This window comes from Lactuca sativa, chromosome 7, assembly GCF_002870075.4.
Source record: "Lactuca sativa cultivar Salinas chromosome 7, Lsat_Salinas_v11, whole genome shotgun sequence".
Classification (NCBI taxonomy): domain Eukaryota; kingdom Viridiplantae; phylum Streptophyta; class Magnoliopsida; order Asterales; family Asteraceae; genus Lactuca; species Lactuca sativa.
In genome coordinates this window covers 198381160-198396341 of record NC_056629.2, presented here as the reverse complement: position 1 = coordinate 198396341, position 15182 = coordinate 198381160, and the positions used below count along the sequence as shown (strand labels likewise).

Sequence of the window (15182 nt, the reverse complement as noted above, 5' to 3'; positions counted from 1 at the left end):
GATTTATAGCCCAAAGTCTAACTATGATACAATTGACAGTTTATACCCCTTTATTTAATTAATCTCTTTAAGTCACCAAATTAATTCTTAATTAATTTATGACTTATATTAATCAAATAATAAAATTATTATTCCTTATATTATTCTCATAATATATTAATAATATTCCTTCTCTCATACAAATCATCCTGTCAAGTTGCTACGGTGAAGGCAACCCAAAAGGACCATGCACAACCGGGTCAAATGCTTGCCAAATATAGTTGTAACCTTAGTTGATCCTGGTAAACCCTGTCCTAACCCTAAGGAGCAGCGGGTGGATTGGGAGTGGGTGCAACAGACTTGTCCTTAAGGTTGCTTTCAGCAACCCTAAGGAGACCTTGGAGCTTGCTTAGGGTGACCTCTTCCTTGTCCAATGGCCAAAACAGGAGCAACGGGTGGATTGGGAGTGGGTGCAACAGACTTGTCCTTGAGGTTGCTTTCAGCAACCCTAAGGAGACCTTGGAGATTGCTTAGGGTGACCTCTTCCTTGTTCATGTGGTAGGTCATCCTAAATTTATTGTAACACGGAGGCAAAGAGTGAAGCACCATGTCGATCGCCAAGTCTTCCCCAAAGCCAACATTCAACTTGCGAAGACGATCGACATACCTTTGCATCTTTTGCAGGTGCACGGTAAGAGATTCTCCATGACCCATTTTGGCGGAAATCATGTTAGTGAAAATCTCATAACGCTCTTGCCTCGCGTTTTGGTGGTATCTCTCCAACAAGTCTTGGTGCATTTCGTACGGATACATGTCCTCGTAGGACTTTTGGAATTCGGCATTCATGGTAGCTATCATGATGCAATGTACCTTCGTTGCATCACGTTCATGAGTCTCAAAAGCAGTCATTTCAGCCGGAGTAGCAATTTCTGCGTTGATCTTCTCGAGCTTCTCATCGAGGACATACTCCTTGTCCTCATAGCGAGCAATTGTGCGAATGTATCTTATCCATTCGCTAAAGTTCGTCCCATCGAAAGTCACCTTTTGACAAAGGCTCATCAATGTGAATGAACTAGCAGCAACGTTGTTTGCATTTGACATCTACAAATAGAAAGGGCAAAGATAGATTAAAATATTAATCCCTAATTATCACCCAATAAGAAAACTAGGGCTAGGATCCAACAACAATATTTACATATTAGAAAAGGGATGCCGTAATCTAACATGCAAACAATTTGAAGGTAAGTGAATGACGATTCACTAATTCTCCACCGCAAAAACATAACTTTAAGTTCTAAATGTATTGAGAATTCCTAGGTTTGGATGAGATTCATTGAAACTCTTCAATGGCATGTTTAAATCTCGATATGCCCCTCTCGTTTGTGACTGGGATACCGAGGATCACAAAGTGGGTGTGAATTACCATGCAAATTTACATGGTGCCTTCATTGTAACGATCACCTATTCGATGTGCCGGTAAACCACACACGCTCCATCGAACTATGATAAACAATGAATCACCCTTTGCCACCTTTGCTTAGAACCAATTAGTGTGCTGGTAAACCATACACGCTCCACTAACTTCTTAGCAAGGGTGCAAAGTGTAATTTCATGGGATTGCAACAATTCACTTTTCCTAAAGTAACTAGGATTGGGAAATTTTTGAAAAAACATGTAGTTACTTTGTATTTCATATTATACTTTTAATGAAGAGATGAGGTTGCCCTATCCTACCCGTTCGGCTAACGAACCTCCACCGATCAAGCAAGCGGTGGGTGTGAGTGTACACCCATTAAGCGCCATTTTATAGGCAGCAACCTTATACCTACCTTATAGACCGGCTTCGTGAATGAGGCCTACTAACGGTAAGACTAGCATTTTAATTATATATATATATATATATATATATATATATATATATATATATATATATTAATCTTGTAATATTATACTAGTATAGGGTTGAATTTTAAACTTGTAAAATTCTAGGGTTTGAAATTTAAATTGTCTAAATTAAACTTTTAATTACAAAACATAAATTTCAAAACTTGAGGGCAAGTTTTAAACTTTTCAAAACATAGAGGATCAAATAACAAATAATCTAAATTAACAATTAATCACGTAATTATCCATATTTGATTTATTTAATGATTTCTTGCAAAACAATTTACCAATTTAATTAAAATAATTAATCAATTATCACATAAGGAAATAAATATTTTATTAATTGATAAATATCTTCAATTAGGTCAAGAATATAGTCATATATATCATAAAATCGGATTTATATTGAGCTAATATGATTAAGGCAAGTATCTTAAAGATAAACATCAAGAAATCCCGAAGATTGCTCCTTCTGACGCTCGAACTCGCCGAGTACCCAGATGGACTCGCCGAGTTGAGCCTACTTGCCGAGTACCACCATGGGACTCGCCGAGTTCATCAGGCAGAGGAAAAAATGATTTTTTAAGCAACAAACAAGCAATCAATGCATCAATTCAATAGAAACCAATCTAGGCTCTGATACCACTGACGGGTTTTAGCCATATGAACATTCCTATGTGCACATGCAACCCTAATGCTTGTATCTAGGTTTCTCTAATTGAACATACATTGAATCCAAGACTTCTAATGGCTAATAGAGTATAATAACAATATAAAATTAGAATTAGAAGTTTACCTTGAATCACTTGCTTGATCTTCTTGTCCTTGAGGCTTTAGAGTCACAATTGTCACTCCTCTAATGGCTTACGAACACCAACTAGCAAAGAAGATGATTTAGGAGAGAGGAGAGGGAACAAATCGGCCAGGGTTTCTTCTCTAAGCACAAGTGCCGATTTCCCTTGACTCTTGGGGTCTATTTATACTTGTAAGGCTCCTAGGGTTTCACCCTTAAACCCTAATTGGATAACTTAGGCCCTAAGCAATCCAATACCCTAATAGATAACCCCTTGGACGAATTCTAAGCTTATCCTAAGCCCTAGAAATCGTCCACTATTATCCTTAAGGGATTTATAGCCCAAAGTCTAACTATCATACAATTGACAGTTTATACCCCTTTATTTAATTAATCTCTTTAAGTCACCAAATTAATTCTTAATTAATTTATGACTTATATTAATCAAATAATAGCATTATTATTCCTTATATTATTCTCATAATATATTAATAATATTCCTTCTCTCATACAAATCATCCTGTCAAGTTGCTACGGTGAAGGCAACCCAAAAGGACCATGCACAACCGGGTCAAATACTTGCCAAATATAGTTGTAGCCTTAGACACTATTCCAACAGTTGTAAGTCTGCGGATGTAGCCGTAACATTCGTCAGGTAGTAGATAGCATGAGCGCGTTGTTTGGACACGGGGGAAGCAGTCGTACCCACCAATTCGGGTGCAACAAGTAAGGATATGGGAAATCCACGGGTTAGATTTCGGATCTCCCGAATGGTTCAGTTATGGTCGAGCCGATGATTCGACAGTTGGATCGTCACCTCAGTTATGAGATCAGGGAAACAGTGGACCGCTTAGGTTCATGCATGTTGAGGGCTACCGTTAGTCTGGGAGCCATCATTTTCAGCCTTGGATTTGTTGATGTCAGGATGTAACGTTTGGACCTGATCGGTGGATCGGGAGGTTATTAGAGCCACAGTGGCAGGCTAACTGGTGGCAGCTAGTTCCAGTGAAAGGTTTTGTTCAGAAATCGTGCGAGCGACTAGTAGGGAGTCCTTGGACTTCACAATTGAGTTGGAACTCGGTGTTGCAGATAACCGACGAATGATTGGAGATCAGGAAGGTCTTGAGATATTTTGGGAAGCAGCCATGCAGGCAGTTTACTATTTCAGGCAGTTCAGTGTTTTCAGGCATGTTCAGTGTTTCATGCAGTTCAGTGTTTCAGGCAGTTCAGTGTTGTAGGCAGTTCAGTGTTTTAGATAGTTTCAGAGTTATGGACAGTATTAGTATTTGTGTTGGATTGCGAGTGCTGACGGTATAGTTGGTTAATTTGGAAATGGAAAGCCCCTCTTAGCAGGATCAGTTGAGTCTTCTGCCAAGTATAAGTGATCTGCAAGGGTAATTAGGCAGGTGGCCTTTCTTTCAGGATGGAAGACTCGAGTTGTTGGAAGTTGAGTAGTCAGATGAGAGATAAGTGGGCTGGTTCCAGCAGCATCGATTCAGTATGAGTGGCATAGTGGATAGAACAGTTATAGATAGTCGAAGTATCTTCAGAAGTCGTTGGGAGCGACTAGGAGATTGCGATGGAGTGTAGTGACCGGTGGGATTCCGGTAACCCAGATGTCGGCAAATTAGTTGGACTAGAGTGGTCTCAGTGCATCCGGTAGGCGGATGAGGGGCAACATAATTTTCAGTAAAAAGCAGTAACGACAAGGGAAGTATGGTAAGAGGCAGCAAGTTGACAAAGGGTGCTACACCTCTCACGGCAGGGTTGGATAATCTCAGAGGGGAGGGTTCAACCTTGTTGCGCAGCTCTCATATAAGTCTTAATCGTTGCAGGGACGAATCTTTCACTCGAAGGATTATCTGACTCATTTGTTGGGACGGGTGCTCAACATTAAGTTATGGAAATAAGAAGCATTCAGTATGTACCAGCAGTAGTGACTAGCACTGAGAGTGGCTGGAGTGATGGACAAAAGGGTTAAAGTCACCAGGCAGGGTGTTGGAGGCGGATTGCAGGTCAGTTGACCATAGAGAACTTCGAGGACGAAGTTTAGTTTAAGTGGGGGAGAGTTGTAACACCCGAAATCAGAAAGCTCAAGAAAGGAAAGGAAAACCCTAAGTTAAAGAGGGTTGACTCGTCGAGTCCAGGGAGGAACTCGGCGAGTCGGAGCGCGATCTGTGTGTAAAGTAAGTGACCGGCTCGACGAGTTGGCAAGTGGACTCGGCGAGTCTGGTCTGGGTTAGGAGACCCTAATTCCAGGACTTGGTACCCTATTTAAGCATCTTATTCTCTTCCCTAGGGCTCATTTGCGGCCCCTATAGTCTAGAACCCCAAACCCTAGCCACCATAATCGTTTTTGGAGCAAGATCTACCCTTGGTGAAGTAATTTGGAGCTTGGAAGAGAAGAGATTCATAGTGGTGCAAGAGGAGGCCTTGGATCCAGAGTTGGTGGAACTTTTCAGAGCATTTGGAGGTAATGAATCGTTATCCTTGGCTTTCTCCTTTCTAGATCCATATTTCATGGAGTTTTAGGGTTTCTTTGAGAGTTTGTGATGAGAAATTGGTGCATAAGCTAGATTTGGAATTGAAACTCTAGATCTGAGCTCTATTTGGATCGAAAATGAAGAAAGCCATGTTAGTTGCTATGCAAAAGCCTTTCCCCATGAGTTGAGTTCCTCTCTAGCTTGGTTTTTGGTATTATGAGGAAAGAAGCACGTAAAGTTAGCAACTTTATGTTGCTAATGGACTCTAGGAACCCATATCTATTGTTTGGAGCAAAGGAGAAGATATGTGACTCGAAATTATGGAAATGCACGTATGGACTCAGCGAGTCTGGGAGATGACTCGGCGAGTCGGGCTAGATATCAGACTTAAATCGCGTAGCAACTCGGCGAGTCACATGGGTGGACTCGACGAGTTGGATGAAGATAGGCAGGAACTCGACGAGTTGGAAGAACAACTCGGCGAGTCTGTTGAAGATTGCCTTCAACTCGGCGAGCCTGTTCTTAGACTCGGCGAGTCAAGTCGCGAAACCCAAAACCCTTCTAGTTAAGACTCGGATCAGTGAGTTGAGTGAAGAATAAGTGAGTTGGACAGGACCGAACTCGGAAATCAGTAGACTCGGTGAGTCATGGTCTGAATCGGCAAGTCGAGTCGCGAATGAAAAGGGTTTCTGAGCTTATGAACTCGGCTAGTCAGTAGGCTGACTCGATGAGTAGGGTTAACCTGGAAGGTTAACTGTGACCAGGACTTTGACTTTGACCAGAATTGACTTAGTTGACTTTTGGAGGACTTTCAGACTAAGTGTCATATTGATATTGGTAGCTCGGAGAGCTAGAAGAGCAGCGGCTTAGAGGGTTGTCGGTTAGCAGCCAGAGGGTTATCAGTAGAGCTCAACAGTTCAGGTGAGTTTTCCTTCCAGTAGGAACGGGTCTACGGCCATAATGTCGGCCCGTTTAAGTTAGCAGTAGTTCCGGACTTCAGTCCGATGCAATAATTAGTGTGCTTGATGTGTTTGTGATTCAAGCATGTTTTGTGTTATGTGTTCCGGACTCTTTCTGATGCAGTATGCAATATATGTGTTATGTTAGTAGTTATGATTATGCTATGCTATGTTCAGTCAGCTTCCGGACTTTGGTCCGATGCAGAGGGTAAGGCCCTGGTTAGTTCCGGACTTCGGTCCGATGCAGTATCCGGACTTCGGTTCGATGTAGAGGGCAAGGCCCTGGTTAGTTCTGGACTTCGGTCCGATGCAGTTTTCGGACTTCGGTCCGATGCAGTGGGCAAGGCCCAGTAGTTGCTTATATGTTATTGTATGGTATGTGGTAGTTTGGGGGAGCTCACTAAGCTTCGTGCTTATGGTTTTCAGTTTTGGTTTCAGGTACTCAGTTTTCAAAAGAAGAGCTCGGGAAGATTGCAGTGCACACACCATTTGTTCAACCTGGGATGTTTATACTCTGATATATTTGACAGTTGTTATGATATTTTGAGATACATAGCTTATGATTTTTACATGAGGTTTATCGACTATGGTTTTATTATTAAATTAAACGAAATTTTCAGACTGTGTTTTTGGGATGTTACAACAATGAAACAGAGCAAAAAAGTATACCCCACATTACCCACACTATTATTTGATATTATGTTTATGTTAGAACAACATGCTAGTGATAGGCTAGGGATCTTCAGGAATTACATGATAGAATTGTTTGATATATGATGCCTGATAGCCTAGGGTTATTTCTTGTATGAAATTGACATCATTACTATAGTTCAGGTTCATCTTCACCAAACAGAAGTAAAAGGTGTTTAGCCTCTCATGGTAGCAGAAAAACACACAAAATCCATGTAAACTAAGCTAGACATATGTAATGATTAGCAAACCGAATAGATAAATGTACAAATCTTCATATTCTTGAGTTTCACTTGATTCTCTGTCTTCTCTCGAGTTTACAAAGGTATTTTGTTGCAATTATCCTCAGAAAAACCGATTAGAACCTCCACATCCGACCTAATGTTTTGGAATTTATAATTTCCTTATATCGGCACACCACATCGTGGTTGAAAGCCACCACGTTGTGGTCATCCTGTTTATCCTGTATTCTCCAAGTTAGCCGATTGGTCGAGAATCTTCCCCTCACCACTTCGTGTTGTTGGATTACCACGACGTGGTCTTCAGTCCTCAAGTCTCTTTTTCCATTTTCCTACTTCCAACTCCTCGTTTTCTTCCTTTTTATTTCGAGCATGTCTTTGTTGTTAGAGATCATATTTAAACCATAATAAGTATCTATTTTCTTATAATAATCATGATTATAGCTAAAAATATTAGAAATATGCATCAAAATATGTAGTTAAATATACACATATCATCGGGGCGTCAATATTGGCCAAAAAATCGGCAATGGCCTTCATTTTCTAACAATAATCAATAATAGAATGATCACCTTGAACCAAAGCATGTAATTCGTTTTCTAATTCGATGACACATGAAGGCTTGTTGTTCGGAAAAGTGCTTCAAGGGTGGTCCAAATGGAATGAGTGGTGGATTGCGGTTTAAGGATCATGGTAAGGACTGAGGAAAAACTGCGTTATAGTGGCGTAGAGCCAAGATTTGACCAAATTATTGAGGTTGTCCCAATCTGCATCAACTGGATCTTTAGGTTTTGTTGAGCCATCGAGTTAGCCATAGACACCATAGGCGCGGAAGTGAGTGAGGAAGAGTTCATGCCACGCATCATAGTTGAATTCAATGAGATCTAGTATGAGGGGAGCAGGAGATTTGATATGAGCGCATGTGAAAGGTTTAGTTTTATCAACCATGGCCGCTGAAGAGAAGAAGGAGAAGATACGTAGATGAGGAGAAAGAAACAGTAGGATCGATAGGGAGGAAAGAAGTCGGCCCTATGATGATTTTATTAGTTTTATCAGAAAGAGTCTCATATCATGTTTTGGTAAATGTGTTTCCATGATTTCATTGATAAAATGGTTGGTGAATGCTTTTCCATGATGATTTTATTAATCAAAGGAGTATAAATACAATTTACAATGAACTTAGAAGCTAATACGTATGGTCTAATTAATGGGCTACACAATACAATACAAGGAATGATACACAATATACATTAATAGAAAGCTCTCCCCCTTTCTTTGAATTTATCTTTTCCAGCTTTGTTATCTTCGATGTAAACCTTGCAACCAATAAATCGCATGTGGTTCAATTGTGGTTTTCGATTAAAAAGGATTTCATAAGGAGTCTTGTTGATTAAAAAGGATTTCATAACTTTGGTAAAGTGTAATTTATTATCCACATTAAGATGACTTAGTTATAAATATTTGACATGAAATACTATAAATTGAATTTTACTCAATTTGAAATTTCACTTATATTAACTTTAAGATGAGGTTTGAGTATTTTTTTAAAATAAAAGTACGCACTAGGCCGTTCATTAGGCGTTGGAATCCTTCTGTGAACGTTGCGTAGGGATCTTTATGCACTAGGCCGTCCATTTTAAAATGTTGTTGAAGATGAGGAAAGGATCTCATTTTGAGTTGTAACCTTCCCAACGAACACCAAATTCCAAATGAAAAGGACAGAGCATATTCCAAGTATGTGTATTTTTTTAGTAAAAGTATGTAAGTCAAAACTTTTAAAATGCAAAAGAAGTTGAGAATATAATTGGGAATATATCTACACAATAAGCAACTCAAACAAGAAGACGAATTTACATAGCATCAGAATTCAATTTTAAACTAGATGCCAAAGAGAAACAATTCTAATCATTGATTGACAGCTTCTTATCTTTCTAGCTAATTATACTTTCTCTTTTGGGTTCATTACAAAAGGTATTCATATCAAACTTTGTTTTCTTCTTATTAGAATCGTTAATCACCGGTTTAAAAAGGTGAAGAACAACATGAAATAGTGACATCATATGAAAACGTGAGTCGTGAGTCATGACATATGTAATGTATAGATAATGTTAAATGAATATGCATTATGCGGAGTTTAAAAAGCTATAAAAATGGCCACTAAGAAAAGTCAATTTTGAAACAATATTTGTATTTGATGATAAATTATTGATGTTCATACAAAGAGATTCATGGCGCAAATTGGTTGAATTTTACAAAGTCAACCCTTTCTTTTGAATTATTATGTATTTATTAAGTTCAAAGGACATTTAACGAATATATGCAGTATTTTGAATTATTTCCATAAATACTGAATTTGGTGAAGTTATAAATATGGAAATGACTTTAAAGGGCATATTTAGTAATTTTTTATATAGTTTGTCATTAAACTTATCGAAATGTTTAAAAACAATCATTTTAACCGGATATTGCATGTTGATACTTTTTTGTACATAATTATTAGACAAAACTTCAAAAATAGTCCCTGTGGTTTTCGAAAATATCAAGTTTAGTCTCTAAGTTTAAAAAACCTCACAGATGGTCCCTGTGGTTTCAAAACTTTTAACAAATGGTCCTTTTCGCTAACTCCGTTACCTTTTGGCCGTTAAGTGAAGGGCATTTCTGTCATTTCACAACCACAGGGACCATTTATGAAGTTTTGCCTTAATTTAAAAAAAAAGAAAAATAAATACAATTATTTAATATTAAAGGGCCCACCTCCTCCTACTCCTCTCTCTCTCTCTCTCTCTCTCTCTCTCACACACACACACACACACACACAGAAGAAACCCAATCGTCGAGAACTTAGGTATTGTTCTCCGAAAGGTAAAACTTATATCTCCCTCCGAACAACCTGTGGATCTCTCATTGATCATCAAGATCATCACGATCTTGACGTGAGTAGTTCCATAATCGAAGAAGGTACAAAACAAGATACGAAATTGGTGAATAGCGATGAGTCAGTGATCAGCAATAGTCGACCCAAGAAAAGGATTCAGATAGAAGATGTTGAAAGTTCGTATTTCCGTCAACAGAGTGAAGAATTGGTTGGGAACAGTAATGATTCGAGTATTGTTGACGATGATGAAAAGAAAGAGGGTACTCTGAGAAATCGTCCAGGAAAAGCTCTTCATGAGATTAAGAAATTGAAGGAATTCGGGAAGAAAAGAAAAGAGTTTAAACCCAAGAAACGAATACGAAAGGTGAAACCTTCTTCTGTGAGCCGCAGGTGCCTTCTTTCTTCCCTAATCCAAAGAAAAATTGTGTTAAGTGGTTCAAGAGTAGCTTATCTTAACAGACTAGATGATCATATTATGGCATCCGGACGTATATATGAGAAGGGAATTCAGTGTGATTGTTGCAATATGTTTTTTCTGCTAAGCAAATTCGAGTCTCATGCTGGAAGTACATATCGTAGACCATCAACCATGATATTTCTAGATGATGGGAGGTCTCTATTGGATTGTCAAACACAGTTAAACCTAGAAACCGAAGTTGATATAGTCACTAAATCTACAAAATCATCTGATCATGCGATATCTGGCCAAGATGAGTTTTGTTCTTTTTGCAGCGATGGTGGTGATTTATTGTTATGTGATTCTTGTACTTCTTCTTATCATTCATCTTGTATTAGATTGAATGGAGTTCCTGATTCTGAGTACTGGTTCTGCCCATCTTGCTGTTGTGGGATTTGTCTTCAAGGTCATGATCATGACCGAATTACGTGTGAACAATGTGAGCGCCATTTCCAAATTGATTGCCTGAAAAAAGAAGGGCTTTCAATGTCTTCTGATGGTAATAAAACGTTCTGTTCTAAAAAATGTGAAGGAATATCTTTCGGCCTAATGGGGATTTATGGCATATGATTCCATTAACAACGAACAACCTGAGTTGGAGTTTACTGAAGATGGTGAGTGATGATAACAACATAAAGGAAGAATATATAGAAACTTATAGCAAACTAAACTTGGCATTAGAAGTGATGAATGAGTGTTTCGAACCTGTACAGCATCCGTGGTCCAATAATATTAAAAAATTAAGGCAAAACTTCATAAATGGTCAATGTGGTTGTGAAATGACTGAAATGCCCTTCACTTAACGGCCAAAAGCTAACGGAGTTAGCGAAAAGGAGCATTTGTTAAAAGTTTTGAAACCACAAGGACCATCTGTGAGGTTTTTTGAACTTAGGGACTAAACTTGATATTTTTGAAAACCACAGGGACCATTTTTTGAAGTTTTGTCTAGTTATTATAAAATTCTTTATGTACACACTTTACCATTACATTATGACATTGTCATCTCCTTCGGCCTACACAATCCACTTCCAGCTACAAATATTATCTTCAATTACAATCATTCGGCACCACAACCATCCATCTTTGCTATTCACAAATACCACTACCACGAAAATAATATAAAATCTCTGAATGAAGGTTGTTAGTAATGGTACACTGTTCAAGAAGAAAGAGGCAAGAAAGGGATGTAGGGATGGGTGGTTTTTGTAAAGTAGCAGGATGGGAGTAGCAGAGAAATGTGTGAGCTTCGGAAGGAAGGATGATGACGGAAGTAAAGTAGGAGTGAGGAGGTTTTCACCGTAGTGAAGAATGATGAAATCATGCGTTTTACAGTTTTTCTAAATGAACATAGAAAATAATGTTATCTTTATTCTTTTGGAATTTTGTTGCTCGAAGAAAATTACCGAAAAATTGATGATGATTAGAAAAGATGAAAGTCACTAAATGTATCTACAAGCTAATTTATTGATAATTTGTGTGTAAAAATATAAGTTTAATACTAGTAATTTTTTTGAACAATAAACTTAAGTTTAATATTTTTTTTAAAGAGCTAAACGGGTTAAACCTATCATAACCGATTAAAAAATATTGTTTTGAAACAATAAAGGTAAGTTTAATAAAACTATAAAAAATGAAAAAAATAATAATAATTAATTACTCTACAAAATCAATTTTCCACTTATATTACAAACAAACTTAAAGCAACCCATTAAAATATTACTTTTCAAGTTGACCAAATTATTTTTCTTACTAAAATTAGTAAAAGATGTAGCATCTTTATCTTTATGTATAAAACTATAAATAACTAAATAAGTGCTGACCTTCCCTCCCCACTCTCTTTGATTCTTCTTTCATAAAAAAAAAGCGGCATCAAACATTCAAAAAACCAAAATAATATACCAAAAGTTAAACCAGAAAACAGTGAGAGCCAATAACGAATAGCTTAATTTTGAATCAATCAGAAAACAATTATTATTATTATTCATGTTCTTACAATCAAGAAATCTTGAAACAACCACACTTGCTCCACTCATTTCAACTACACTGGATTCTAAATTTGTTCTAACAGGTCGTGAAAAAAACGCTTCTTCTGAAAACGAGTTCATACGAGTCGACTCAGTGTTGTCCTCTTCCAATTCTTCGTTGTCTATCTGATTTGTTCTTACTGTCATCCACTCTTCTTCGTCAACCCAAATGGGCAAACGTGAAGGAGTTCCTTCAATCAACTGTCCTATCCTAACTATCGGAGACTCACCGGAGAAGTTCATGAAACGGGTCGGCGGTGGTGAAGGCTCCGACGCTTCAAAACAGTCCCAGAATCCTTGATCCAGGATGCTACTTGGAGAATTCTTGGGGAAATTTTGAATCTTTTGGAAATCAGAATTCGACTTAACAAATGGGTGTTGAAGAAGTCGGTTTGCTGTCCATCTTTCTTCAACATTTGTTCGCAAACACTTATTCAAGAAATCTTTAGCTTCCACCGATAACGACGTCGGAAACAATGGAAGATCACCGGAATACCCAATTCTGTATAAAGCAGACACTGGGTTATTTAAATCAGGCCATGGGTTAGAACCGGTTGCCATTTCGATTACTGCACACCCAACAGCCCACACGTCAGCGGCAAATCCTTGCTGTTCTCCTCTTGCAACCTCCGGGGCCATGAAAACCGGTGTACCGGAAAACACAGAGGAAGCAACTCCGCCGATCTCCGCCAATTTAGCACAACCAAGATCACCAATTTTGACGCCATCGTTAGCAACCAACACATTCTGGCACTTGATATCACAATGCACCAAATTGTTGGAGTGAAGATAATTCAACCCAAGTAGAATCTGACGAGTATAAGATCGGATCAAGCCCTCATCAAGACACCCTCCTTGTTTCTTTATCACATCTGAAATCGTGCCACCAGGTGCATACTCCATGAACAGATTATACATCGGAATGTTGTCATCATAATCAACATCAAACCCGATGTAATCGATTACATGAGGGGATTTTAATTTAGAAAGGTATTCTTGCTCTTTCTGTAAGAACTGTGAACTTGAAAGCTCGACGGACTTGACAGCGAAGAGGTCTCCGGTGACGGTGGTGGCGAGAGAGACGGTGGCGGAGGAACCACGTCCGATAATGGGACCTTTTTTCCAGATCATTTGAGAGAGAAAGTGACGAATTTCAATTTTGATGAGTTTGTTAGCATAAAAGCACAATGGTGGTTTGAAATATAAAAGGAGAGAAGAGTAGTTGTGATTGAACCACGTGGCGAAAGGAGAGGGATTTGGAGGATTGGCCGACGATGGGCGGCGTTGCGTTTACTTGGCTTCAAAGTTCAGATAAAGCCAATCACATGAGAACACGTGAGCATGTGGCGTGACAGCGACATCGGCGCTCCTTATTTTTTCACTGTTGCACGTTTGTGACAAGTCATATTTTTTACATTGCGGCGCCCGCATGTTTTTTTACCACAGCCCATGGTAATTCACAACACCTAACGTAACTGACAGATTATTGGAAGAAGTTGTAGTAGAAAGGTAAATTATAGATTTTAATAAAAAAAAATAGGATTGGTAAACATCTATAAGAATAAACCACACAAATAGTTTTCATCGTTTTGTTTAAGGAATAATGACTTAAAATGGTAATATATTATTGGATTTGTACGTATTTGATCACTGGGTTTTTTTTTGTCCACATTTACCTATTCAATTTGTTAAACTGTACACATGCAATCCTTATGACCGGTTACTATTCCAGGTTAGCCGAGAAAAATGACTTAATAGGGTAATATATTTATCATTTTGTACACATTTAGTCCTTAATATTTTTGTACATATTTAGTCCTTAATATTTTTTTGTGTCAAATAAGTCATTTTTGTTTTTGTACTCATTCAGTAATTATGAATGATTTTTATAGGTTTTTTTTCACGACATCTTACATAGGATAATCATTAATAAAGTGTGTGAGGCTATTGATGATTATGTGTAACGTCTTATTTTCACAACAAAAAAACTTCATTTTTAAATAAGGCAAAACTCTCTAATTACAAATATATTATTAAGAAAAAAACATATATTCCAAAATACACTGATCGAAAATCAGAGTAATATAGGAAACGTGGTATCCTCATTACTGTTGATGAGTGTGTACAATCCTGCCTTCGCCTTCCCATGATCAACGATAGAACCTGAAAACATAAACAACTGGGTAAGCATAAAATTTAACGAGTTTCCCCCAAAATACCCGATACAACAAACGTAGTATCATGCATAACGGGCCCACACTCATTAGATTAAAATACATTGGCCCAATCAGCCATTGAATTGGAATGCCAACATGCAACAGATCCAATCAGTCATCAGACTGGAATACCCAAGGTTTGTTGGTCTGTTGCCTTAACCTAACTGCTCTTCTCAAGCCTCCGTGTCTACGGCTTACAGCCAACCCACATCAGGTATCTTGGCCTATAACATATAGCATGACTGCCTCAACCTATCCCACCACCATATGACTATCTCACGTAAGATGTCATGAGAAAAATTAAAGAAATCATTCATAAGTATTGAATGAGTACAAAAACAAAAATGACTTATTTTGCAAATATATATATATATATATATATATATATATATATATATATATATGTATGTATGTATATGTATGTATATATAAAGGACTAAGAAAGGAAAATGTATAGAATTGGATATGACTAAAGGATTAAGCAATTGTTTAGGACAATCTAAGGTTTACCAAAGATTGGTTGTTCAGGGACAATTGAAAGTATAGTGTTAATTGTTGGAAGGACCATATTGACAAATTCTGG

At 37.9% G+C, this 15182-nt stretch overlaps 2 protein-coding genes across 2 annotated transcripts; one reads left to right on the top strand and one right to left on the bottom strand.

Annotated features, from left to right (window-relative positions):
• The first annotated feature begins 7641 nt into the window (after positions 1 to 7641).
• LOC111884949 (increased DNA methylation 1-like) lies at positions 7642 to 10929 on the top strand. Its single transcript, XM_023881246.1, has 2 exons — positions 7642 to 7720; positions 9944 to 10929. Exons 1-2 carry the CDS (start codon positions 7642 to 7644, stop codon positions 10927 to 10929), a joined length of 1065 nt encoding a protein of 354 aa, XP_023737014.1.
• A 1307-nt stretch (positions 10930 to 12236) lies between these two features.
• LOC111884950 (mitogen-activated protein kinase kinase kinase 18) lies at positions 12237 to 13572 on the bottom strand. The gene has a single exon (XM_023881248.3). It carries the CDS (start codon positions 13512 to 13514, stop codon positions 12237 to 12239), a length of 1278 nt encoding a protein of 425 aa, XP_023737016.1. The 5' UTR covers positions 13515 to 13572.
• Between the last annotated feature and the right edge of the window lie 1610 nt (positions 13573 to 15182).

Excerpts from the sequence above, each read along its gene's own strand:
- LOC111884950 (XM_023881248.3), bottom strand. The coding sequence starts at position 13,514 with ATGATCTGGAAAAAAGGTCCCATTATCGGACGTGGTTCCTCCGCCACC.
- LOC111884949 (XM_023881246.1), top strand. The coding sequence starts at position 7,642 with ATGAAGGCTTGTTGTTCGGAAAAGTGCTTCAAGGGTGGTCCAAATGGA. Across the intron at positions 7,721-9,943 it reads ATTGCGGTTTAAGGATCATG|ATCATCACGATCTTGACGTG; the intron begins GTAAGGACTGAG and ends TTGATCATCAAG.